General features: G+C 42.0%; 1 protein-coding gene across 1 annotated transcript; it reads left to right on the plus strand.

Moving 5' to 3' along the window:
- The first annotated feature begins 575 nt into the window (after positions 1-575).
- On the plus strand, positions 576-8,466 carry insig1 (insulin induced gene 1). The gene is made up of 6 exons (XM_080515304.1): positions 576-706; positions 794-1,147; positions 2,434-2,558; positions 3,340-3,506; positions 4,301-4,400; positions 6,339-8,466. The coding sequence occupies exons 1-6, from the start codon at positions 664-666 to the stop codon at positions 6,366-6,368; spliced, it is 819 nt and encodes a 272-aa protein (XP_080371430.1). The 5' UTR covers positions 576-663; the 3' UTR covers positions 6,369-8,466.
- Positions 8,467-12,162: the final 3,696 nt, after the last annotated feature.

Consider the following 12,162-nt stretch of genomic DNA (forward strand, 5'->3'; position numbering starts at 1 on the left):
TCTGCAAAAACATCAGAGGGAGGGTAAAAAAGGTTGTGCCACTAACCCCATTTCTCAGCTATCTATATAAGAGCACCGGTGCAGGTGGAAGGAGTTGGCTCGTGAATGCGTAACCTGCAGGTGTACATAGAAAGAGAAAAAAACTGGGGAATTTAACATCCAAGACTGAACCAGTCTGGTGAATAACATTTTTAAGGTAAGCAACTATCTGCCTTTATGTCCACGCTTGCTCCTCCACCAGCCCACCCCTCCCTGCCTCTTATAACATCCTGCATGGATGCAGGTTTAATTTTAGCCTTCCAGAGACTCCTCATACTAAAACTTGCATATGTTTCCTGCCATTTAAAGCAGTTCTCTGTTTCCACTTTCAGTTCAGCTCCTCTCCAGCCTCCTGGTTGGCGCGTCAGGACCGGACGAGGGGGCGGTCGCGTGGCCGTCACGTCATATCGGCCGCCGCGCGCTCATTGGCTGCCGAGCCTCACCCGACACAGCTGTGATTGTTTTCCGCAGAGGAAGCCGCGGACCTGGCTGGTATGAGCCCTGCGCGCGCGGTGCAAGCAGTGTGTGTGTGTGTGTGTTAAACCATGAGGTGAACCAACAACGTGATCGCGGTGCTTGTGTTACAGAGACAGAAGGAGAAAGCAAGGAAGTGTGATCACTTGGATGAGGAGAGCTTTCTGTCTGCACCAGACTCCTGGAGATCAAGGTGAGGATTAGGATTTACAACCTCCTCTCTCATTCACACCCGCTTGCAGCTCTGCATGTGTTTAATGGCTAGTTTCTTCCCCCCCAGCCACAAAGTGCCAAATGTCTCGGCTAGAAGACCACTGCTGGAGCTGCTCCTGTTCGTCATCCCCGGCCGAGACCAAGCACCCTTCCTCCGGAGCGACCTGGCTGGCGTCCAAAGCCGAGGAGATGATGTCCATCCTCGCCTCGGTGCTCGGCAATGCCTACGGCTCGCTGCACGACGTCCGGACGGCCAACCTGATCCGCCGGGGTCTGGTCCTCTTCGCGGTGGGGGTCTTCCTCGCCCTGGTGCTCAACCTCCTGCAGATCCAGAGACACGTCACCCTGTTTCCAGAGGAGGTCATGGCTACTTTGTTTTCGTCCGCCTGGTGGATCCCGCCGTGTTGTGGAACCGGGGCCGGTGAGTGATCGATCGCCTCAATGGAATGTGGGGAGTTGTTTGTTTTTTTTTTGCAGTTTGATGCAGGTTTTCACTAGTTTGCGGATCATGTTTTGGGGACAAAGACATGCAGGGTGGGGAGGGGTTAAACTGCAGCAGCCTCCTTTCTTATAAAGTGATCGTGTTAAATTAAGCAACATAAGAAACCTTTCATTGGCGCATACACTATATGCAAGTGCAACCCACAGATATTGTTTACAAAGTCAGCACCAAAATAGTGCAGTTTCATTTGTTTCAGAGCAGCATTTAAGCGTTTTTTTGTGTTTTGTTATAAATTCTTATTTGTATGATCAACAGGCCATAGATCATCACTTGAGTTTATTTTTGTAACTCTTATATAAGGTTTCCTCTCAGGATAAACAAGTCCTGATGGTTTTGTCTGGTTATTGGAAAAAAACAAACTCGTTTGATATAGCTGGTAATGTTTCTCGCGCTCTGATTGGCCGCAACAGCCGGATTCGAGTTAAGATGTGCTCTGATTGGCTGATGTCATAACGGGTGAGCTGAGGGGGCGGTGCTTTTAAGGCCAGGAACCCGGAAGTGAGTAAGAGGAGAGGAAAGGTGGGGGTTGCATCAGGATTCCCCCTCATGGACTGCAGGGCAGCAAAACAGAACTGAAACGTCTTTATTTCACTCGAGACCGCTCCATGCCAGCACTGTGTTACTAGTTTACTTTGTAATCAGGGAAACTGCATGCATTTCTCACCCAAAACCTTATTCAGACAACTTTAATTGCCTGTGACATTCCCTACCCCAATTAAAGGGCTTATTTTTAATTCAACATCGAATTTTTTCTCAAATGTAGAAAAAGAAAAATCTTTAGCTTCCCAGGGCTGAAACGTGTAGAAAACACTTTTTGATTGACAGATCTTTACGAGACATGTTTTTTGTTTATTGTCGAAAAGTTTTTTTTTTTTTTAATATAGATTGGAATACTAGTGTATCATAACTTCACAAACTAATCTAAACTTTTCTCATCACACATAAACGTTATGTGTGATGAATAGCTAACTGATTAAAACCAAAACACCAAATGGTTAAATGGCTCAACACATTCTGAACATATTTATCAATTCTATTGCTTTACCAAGAGATTTGAGGATGTTTTAAGCATATAAATGAGTCACTACTCCTGGAAAAGCGTTTTCAGCAAAAAGTTTGTCAGAGCAGCTGTATGACAGGATGTTTTTCCCACTGCGTTTCTGCTTATCTTGTATAATTTAGTCCCGTTTGTTCCTCTTTTGCAGCTGTTGTCGGTTTGCTGTATCCTTGCCTCGACAGCCATTTGGGAGAGCCGCACAAATTCAAGAGGGAGTGGGCCAGCGTCATGAGGTGTATCGCAGTATTCGTCGGCATCAACCACGCCAGTGCTGTATCCTTTCAAAACGAGATGCAATTGTAGATTATGTGCTCACACACTTAATGGCAACCATTGCCATAAGCGGGAACAACTTCACTGTCTAAGTCAGAAACACTTCTTCACATGGTTATGTTGCCATGGGGTATCAAACTTCCGACCTTGATATTGGAAGACAAGCTCCTCCACCAAATGAGCCACAACAGTTTGATAATAATTAGCCTGTAGTTTTATTATTTACAGAATAGCCAACATTACTTTGACATGAAGAAGGAATGGAAGTGACAAATTCAAAATACTTTCTTCATGGTTAAATACTTTTTTTTTATTGGGTACTTGTAGTTTTTCCAGTAGAAATAATTTTACTCTTACTTAAGCATAATTTCCACTATGTAACTGACTTTGCCACTTGTTAACTGAAATACAACCTTTTTAAGCTGCAATATACTTGTCATTATAACAGATAATTGCTTTTTTTGTGTGAATCTTACGGTTTTTCAGAGAAATGTAGTTTGAATGTGGATATTTAACACCAGTAAAGTGAATCACATTCCTTCCATTAACTATTCGGTCAGTCGCAGTTAAAAGTAACATCGTAAAGGAATTTTTCCAACAGTCATGTTACCTGCCAGAGTTCAACTTCATTACTGTCACAATAGTCGTACGTGACTGCAACTTTCCGGGGACTTATCCACTTCTGTTGGGGAAGTGATGCCATCTGCCCATGCAAATATTTGATTAAGAACCTGCCATGCGTCAATGTCATACACTTTGTCCTCAACGTCGCGTAACCCAGAAACTCGACTTCGACAACAATGTGCAGCTGTCCCTCACGCTGGCAGCCCTGTCCCTGGGACTGTGGTGGACCTTCGACCGGTCCCGGAGCGGCTTTGGCCTGGGCATCACCACCGCCGTCTTGGCCACGGTGTTCACGCAGCTGCTGGTCTACAACGGCGTTTACCAGTAAGTTTTTCGACGGAGACAATTGTGTTTACCTTCGGAGCAAAGTAAACTGTGATGTGAAAGGTGCGGTTGTTGTTATAATGTGGCACTAACGAAAACACGGCTGCCTTGTGCAAGTGTTTAGTCCGACATCGCCTTGTATAAACTCAATTCTGACTTTGAGGAAGTACAAGAAGCTGGAAATACCGGTACCACCTGCTATCAAAAACAAAAGTGACATATGCCAGGAAGCCCTGAAGTGTTATGATGGCTGCTCTCTTGCGTGGGATCCGATGTCCTCACCCGCCCGCATCACTGGAGTACCATCAGGAAATGCAGCTCACATGAGCCCACCAGAGATATTTACTGTGTTTTTATAGGTCATTTACAGAGTGTCTGAAGATATATTAATGGCATATCAACAAAAGGAATGTCAGCAGAGGAAGCAATGGCACTTATGACAAAAGGATGCATGGGATAAAAACAACACATTGTAAACACAGTGTGGACAAAAAGAGTTAAAGTAGGTCCGGAATACTTTGTAAAGGTTTAGTAGATCTAATGGTGAAGAGTAAACTATTTCAGTCTGTAAACACAAAGACTAAACTGTGTCTGGAATTGGTGCGAGCATTAAAATGAAGTTCAACTGGGAAAGTTGTCATTAGTTACATGATGTCTGTTGGGGATTTTTGTTGTCATTCTGCCTCCAAGGCCAGCAGACGTACGTGAAGTTCTTATTTATCCGTCTTAACCTTGTGAGTGACCCAAACTATTGTTATTTATTAATTTATTTTCTTGTTCCCTTTCCATTTCAGGTATACATCTCCAGACTTCTTGTATGTGCGCTCCTGGCTCCCGTGCATATTCTTCTCGGGCGGTGTTACTGTGGGTAACATAGGACGCCAGCTGGCTATGGTAAAGTCTGCAACTATTTATAATCCGTTCCAGTCTAACCCAGCGTTTGTCTGTGCCTGGTCCTGAAGTACCACTGACCCGCGTGTTTCAGATGCCTGTCTGCAACAACACACCCTAACTTTAGATTAAAGGTTGTTATTAGGTGAAGCTCTGTGATTGAAATGAGGTGTGTTGAAGCAGAGTGACAACTAAAACATGCAAGGCGGAGATTTATTTTTCTTTAAGTTGAATCATATCACCACATGCTGTTTTATCAGAGCCCATCCAGTCTCTACCAACCAATTAACCCAATGAAGAATGTCTTAAAACACAGAACTTATTTCTTATTAAACTTGTTTTTTGTACTTTGGTCAAATTTATTTGCTAATTTTAGAAGTGTCTTCATTAATTGTACTGACAAAATGGCAACAAAGTTGTGATGTAAACAATCTTCCACCATAATCCACATATTTCACAGTCAAATGACTTTTGTTTTACATTTCTAACATAATGTCCAGAGAAATGGCTCTTTACAAAACTTTAGCAATTGTTTTTGTTTCTGTGATTTAAAAAAAAAAAAAATCCAGTTTGTTATTGGATATCTTGTCAGATAAAGTGGATCATGACACACATTTTAGATTCTTACTGGTATAAAATATAATTCAAAACATTCACTCCGTTTTTAATATTTGAGTTTATTGCTGCTGTTGGCTCTGTGGCCTAAAGAGCAAGTTTGTTTTCACTTTGTTTTACAGCAAACTATTCCTTTAGTTGGTAACAGGATCACGTCTTTAGTGCTGTGAACAGAGAATCATTTGCTCAAAAATGTCAAACCACAGTAGATCAGTACCACTGTCTCTGCACTTTGCCTAAACCTAAACAGAAAATAATGACTTTTTAAAACCGCTCCCCTGCTCCACACATGCTGTACTTCTTGCTGTTTAGCGAAACATGGCAGTAGATAACATTGTCAGGCGGTTTAACTCTGTGCAAAGAGCATTGGACGCCCCCGTCCTTCATAATTATCCCATCACGTCAGCTTTTGATGTCTCCATTAAGCTTCTGCCCAGAAGCCTCACCTCATTCTGTCTGTAAAGTAAGAGTCCCGTCACTCCCTCAGTTTGACTCAGTGAAAGCGTGAAAGCAGATTAAGAGCTGTTGTTTTTCACAGTCGTGCCGAGACACAGAGCCAGTCAGGACTCGGCTGACCAGAGGGTCATTTGCTACTCGTTGTTTTTGTTTGTGATGAGGCCCGAGGAATGTTGGCACAAGTCTCCACTCGTGGGTTTTTTTTTTTGAAGCATTTTTCCCTTGTTTCTCTGCATCAGGTCATATTAAAGATGGAAAGGAGGGGATTTCCTTAGTGATATTTTACTTCTTTGTTTCTTTGCATTGAACAAGTTACAGTGGAGCAAATCTGTTCAGGGGAAGAAACCCAGAGAATATATGAAGCTCCAATCTTTGTCAAAACTTTTATCCATAAAGTGAATTGCCTGAGTCAGTGATTGAAGAGTGTAAACTGTCGACACGAACAACCCTGCATATACTGAAAGTTTTGTTGACAACAAGCTTTATCTTTGCCGAGCAAGCAAAACATTCTCCACAAAATGTTCACTTGATGGCGGGGGGAACATTAAAAAAAGGAACTGAGAAAGTTTAAATTTGCTTGAAAGGACAGAAAGTCATTGGAAAAAAAAAAAAACCTTTAATTTGTCTTAAATGGTCGGTTTCAGCTGAAACTTTTGAGTTTGTGTAAAACTGAAACTAATATGTGATTCATATGTTGACCGTAAAAGTCAAAGCTGTTCAGTCATAAACTGCAGAAACGATACAGAAGCTTGTTGTCCATTGTTTAATGTCTTCTCTATTCAAACTAAGAAATCACAGTTTTGCATTGAATTTCTAACTATTGTACCATATTGATGTATTACTAACTGAAGACATCTTTTCTCTCATCAGGGTGGCGTTGAGAAACCTCATATGGACTGATGGCTGAACCCCAGACCAGCAGAGAGAAACACTAGCGAGTAACTGGATGGACGCTGATCAGTTTTGTCTAGAATGAGAAGAGAAAAAGGACTCTTTGTTTTGGGTTTTTTTTTTTTGCTCCATCCTTTGTTGTCATGACAAAGTGCAGATCAGAAAAGCCCCTCCTCTACGCGTGCCATGTCCTCTGCACCTCCTTGTGGCCAAACCACCTCTCCCTCCCGCCCTCTACTCCGTCAGCATTAAGACTCTCTTCCCTTCGCACCAGGCGGGAGGACAGTTTGCCTTTTTCTGTGGTCTTCTTTGAAGTGAACAGTCGACGGGTTTTGTTTTTTGTGGGGTGGATGTGTGCTTTAGTGTGAATGTATCCAGGTCATAGAAGAGAGGACATGAGGGGTCTGATGTGTCTTTTTTTTTTTTTTTTTGTCTTTCGTAGCATGAATATAGTAGGGTCAAAAAAGGGAAATGCTGCTTTGAGACGGTTCATTCTCATACAGAAATGTATTCAGTGACCCGAGTGGCACCACAGTGACACGGGGAGAGATGTATGTTCCCAATCAAACCAAATTGAAGTATTTATTCAGCAAGTGTTCAAAGACCCCCCCCCCCCGAACCAAATGTATACATTGCTTGATATCGAATGATTCTTCCCATCCTGAAATTAATATTTGAGTGTGAAAAGCTATGCTGGCTTCCTTTTGGCAGTAAAACAAATTTAGTTGATGAAAATAAGTTCTGATTATATGAAGATCTCAGAGGAAAGAAACACATCTCCCAAAGTCTTTTTTTTTTTTTTAATGAATGGCAGTTGAATGAAGAGAGGAAATATGTAAGATGTGCCAATTAGTATATTCCCAATCAGTTTCTGCTTGTTACTTGTGTATAATTTTTTTTTTTCTAAAACTCACAATATATCTAAAGACAATTGAAGCCCACAATACACCCCGTTCTATTTCCTCAGTGACAAGAAGTCATATTCACCAGCGAATACCCAGAATCGCCAGACCCTGGCTTTTGCCTTTTAGGAAGCACTCGGAGACATTTTCAGTTTAGTTTTGTCAATTTCACATCAGTTCCACGCAAACGGCAATGATTGTTTTTTGAAATGAGGGAGAAAGTTCACAAAGCGTTCGTTTGGACTGACAAAAATGTCGGCAATGTGCGTATGGAGGGCAGAAAGCAGCCACCCAGGAGGAGCACGCTGCGAAGGAATGTACCAGAAGTGTGCTGCAACTAATAGATACTCTTATTTCCAGTGTATTTTTACCTTTTGTAACCAGGGCTCCACGTGTTGGAAGTGTTCAACGGGCCATTTGTTTTCCATAGAAACCGACCTCCATCTTTTATGATCGTACACATTTTCCACTTCAAAGTTGTATCCTCAAACTGGCGGTGGTAGTTTGGGAACATACACCTGTTAATGGAGAGGGCAGGGCGTTATTACTTACGATTTGCAATCTGTGATTGCCTGTGTATTATAGAATGTAGTGCTTTTGTCACTATAACAGTTTAGTTTTATCATTTGTATAATGACATTACTGCTTGTATGTATAATGGCTTGTGTATGTAATCAGACTGGTATTATTGCCATACTAGACCAACAGTATGTTAGTGTTTTGGGGGTCTAGAGGATTAAGTGCAATCAGACTATACATGAGCCGATTATTCCTTCCTTTTTTTTTCTATTTATTATTTCTGACGGAGGCTAAAAAAAAAATTTGAACATACAAGTATATGCAATATGGATCATTCAACAAAAAAAAAGGCAATAACATCTTTTCTTTTCTGTAAACTTTTGTCAGATCACATGCCTTCAGAGTCAAAACCAATGACTCACCAGCGAGACGACATGAAAAAGATGTATTGTGTCAAAGTTGTAAGGAAAAAAAACAAACTCATTTAGTAGCATTACTGAAGGAAACATGATTATTATTTGTTTTTTAATACTTTGTTGTGGCAGGTCACTTCAGATGGACTCTGTTCACATTCAGGTGTGCTCAACTGAAGAGGAAGCTTTATTTTTTGAGGTGGTGAAGCACCTTTTGTTTTGTTTTAGAGTTTTGTTGTTTGTTTATTTCAGCTGTGTATCATTTTTTGCTATCTTGGATTTAAGTGAAAAATAAAACACTTTGAAAATACCTGTTTTGTGTCAACATTACTCTTAAATTGGTCTGATTAAGAAATTAGTTGGGTATTTTTTCCACAAAAGTTAATAATAATGGTGTTGACACTTGTGTTGAAGCTAATGAGGAGGGAAACAATATTGAAACTCTGGGTTTACATCCGGGGAATATAACGTACATGAAGTGATTATTACACACTAATTATACATCTTTCTAGCTTTTGGTAAAACAACAGCCCTCGGACTTATTTGGGTGTCAAGTGGAGCCGCAGCTCAATTGCACTGAGGCTTTCTGGGGCGCTGATGATGGCGTTTGTTGTGTCTGCTGTCACGGCTCAGTTGAATAAATGAGGAGGCTCTTTTGTCCCGGGTCTCCGTCAGTCTCCGAACCCATTATAACATCTTTGGCCAGCATTTTCTCTCTTCTCTGTAGGAACCCCCCCCCTCCCTTACCCACCCAAAAACCCTGTAAACACCCCTTCCTCCGCCCCCATGTGTCACTGGGATCATGAGGAACTGCCCCCCCCCCCCCCCCCCTCCCCTGCTTCCTCTGTCTACCCCCTCTCTGAACACGCCTTTCTGGAGGGCAGACTTCTATTTATACCTAGCGGGGGACTGACAGTTAACCTTTTGCACTGGGGGAAATTTCTGGGAGTGGGGCCAATATCTGAAGGCTATTCTGAATCAGCCCCTCACTCTGAGAGGCTCTCTATACATCTATGTATCTGTTCTACTTATCTATCTATCTAACCCTCTCCTTTTCCCCCTCATGCCTCTCGGGGCAGCGGTCCAGCGCCACACGCCACATCTTCGCTCTCCCTCTGCTTTCAGTGTCTCACTCTTCCCGGGCAGAATAATTGGCCAGGCTTCAACCTCCTTTCATTTCCAGCCACAGCAAAACTGAAAGACTCCATTAGAGCGCCTCCTCATTGCCAAAAGCGCCCCCTCTCTCCCTTCTCCCATCATTGTCTTCCCATCCTTCCTCCAAGGCAAGGAGACAAGCCGGGGCCCATCCGATCTATTGATTTGTGCCATCTATACATAGGTTTGTGCCGGCAGACTGCTTTTCGTCTGTTCGTTTTACCTTTTGTGAGGTTTAAAATTCTCTTATTTGGCCTATAATTTGTTACAGTCAGTCAACTGCCAGTTAACATGAATACAACAAAAGTTAAACAACTTTTTACACACAAATGTGCAATTTTTGGGGGGTTATTTTGTTCACTTTTTTTCTTTTTCTTTTCATTTTTTTTTTACTTCACAGCCTTTAGAACCTGTCCTGTTCTTAAATGAGTTAGAAATTGCTTCTGTCATGTTGAGTCGCACCAGAACTTCTAGGCATGTTTGGCTTTGGGAGATTTCCTCAGAAGCAGTAGAAGACTAAATTACTTTTTCAGACTTTTGCACACTAATTGTACTTTACCTCACAACGTCTCAGCTGTTTCCAGCAGTGGGAAGTAACCTGAGGTATATTTTTATATTTCTGTGGTGTTCAAAAGCTTTTTCCACCTCTGTACAGATCAAATATTGGGGTTTCTACTGCACTACATTCCATGTACCTTCTACGTTTACTTTTCAGATCTCTGAAATCCTTGCATATCCAGTAAAAACTGATGTAGTGGCATTGGGCAATAGCTCGCAAATTAGTAAAGGTTCCATACATTGATCACAATGATAGACTGGAGATCTGTCCATTATATACACTGCCTCACCAAATCAGCTGGGATTGGCTCCAGGCAATCACAGCGACTCTGGACAAATTATTTTCTAATTCCTTTCATGTCAACCCTCCTTGTGAGGTTTCATAATAATAGGAATTGTTAGCAGATCCATTAGAGACACGTTTCAGCCTTAAAGGACAAAATAAGGTGAGTAATTTCCACCACTGAATGCAAATTCTGGGGGCAGAACTAAGCCTTTTGATCCATCTTGTATCTTCTTGGAGGGAGCAGTGAAATTAGAAGCTGCTGGAACAGACTATCTGAAAACAATGATCACCCTTCACTTGCTGCTCATCATGGTCAGGTGGTCATCCCCCCCCCCCCCCCAAAAAAAAAAAAAACACACAAAAAACAAAAAAACAAAAAAACAACTTTAGATTGGTGCAACTTGATCTATAAGTCAGTTCTTGGCATGATACTCCACAACTTACACGCTAAGGATGTCGTCATTCATAACTAGGAAAAACAGCTTTCTCTTATTCTGCAAACATCAGCTTCACCAGGACCTGAAACATATGATCATTGAATATGTCAAACATGACACACCTGATTCAGTCACTGTATTTAAAGTTTGGTTTTAACAGGTCTCACTTGACAATGACAACTTAACTGGTGTCAATAAAGATCACGTAAAAAAAAAAAAAAAGAATCATCTACACGCTGGAGCATGTGAATTAACAATGTCATGTTACAATACAACAGTGTCATTCACTTTGACAACAGAAGCTTAACATGCTGTACATCTTGACTTCCGCGGTAGCGGCTCACTGACTGACTGACTGACTGACTGTCCTCCTCCCTGAATGCTGGTGGCCTGACTCCCTCTGAACGCCTCTCTGTGCTGCACTTCCTGTCTGAAGGAGCTCCTGTCAACTTAGGCTGCCTGTCAGACGCGTTTAAAATCAAACCCAGTCAGCCTCTGCTTTGATTCATGCTGTGTCTCTGCTGCTAAACTGCTGTTTGGTGTTTCCAGACTGCAGTGAGTCACATCTATGCAACTTATATCTTTAAGGGTGAGAAACAGGGGTGTGTGTTAAACAGCTGTGTGGCAGTGCAATTTGATGAAAAGAACACAATGTATTACACTAAATCAAACACCAAAAGTCAAACTGCTACAACACAATACTGTGTTCAGCAGTGATGGCTTTTGTTACCACCAGATGACAGTATTTATCCTCTCAGCTTGTCTGGACATGCCATCTATAGACCCCTAGCGGAGGGACACGGAACAGGAGTGTCTTGCTCAGCAGCAAGTTTAACCTTTTTCACCCAACCAGTTTTACCCAAATGAACAAGGGTTGTGTTCTTTATAGAGCAAAACAGTGAGTGATTTAACTGATCTGAGGAAATGAGCTCCATATGCTTGAAACTTTGCATATTGAGAACAAATCATATCAGAATGTATTTTTTATTAATTTTTTGGAAGCTTCTTCCGGCCGAAAAATAAACACATTACTTTGGATTTGGAGAGATAATATATTAAACAGTGGCAGGGGTAATATTTTTGGAATATTTATCTCACAGTGCAGTGAGCCGGGAAGAGTCACATGCATGATCGAAAAGGTCACTGAAATGGATTGAGTGTGGAGAAAATCATTGCACACTCTTATTTCTCTACCAAAAGGTCTTCAGTGGCATTAATGTCCTGCTCTCTGTGATATATAATGAAAGATTGCGTGTGTGTGTGTGTGTGTGTGTGTGTGTGTGTGTGTGTGTGTGTGTGTGTGTGTGTGTGTGTGTGTGTGTGTGTGTGTGTGTGTGTAAGCCGTTTAGGTCTACTGAGTCTTCATTACACCAGAGCAGGGTCCACTCTTGTCCTCTGCCCTCGCTCATTGCCTCTCTCAGTGCTGGCCAGGAATAATGAATTACAGTGGATGCCATGGGGGGGCTGAGAGAGTGGCTCAGAAGTGGACTCCATTTTAGCTCAAATTACCTCTCAGATCCCATTCAAATGGCA

This window comes from Blennius ocellaris, assembly GCF_963422515.1.
Source record: "Blennius ocellaris genome assembly, chromosome: 19".
Classification (NCBI taxonomy): Eukaryota; Metazoa; Chordata; class Actinopteri; order Blenniiformes; family Blenniidae; genus Blennius; species Blennius ocellaris.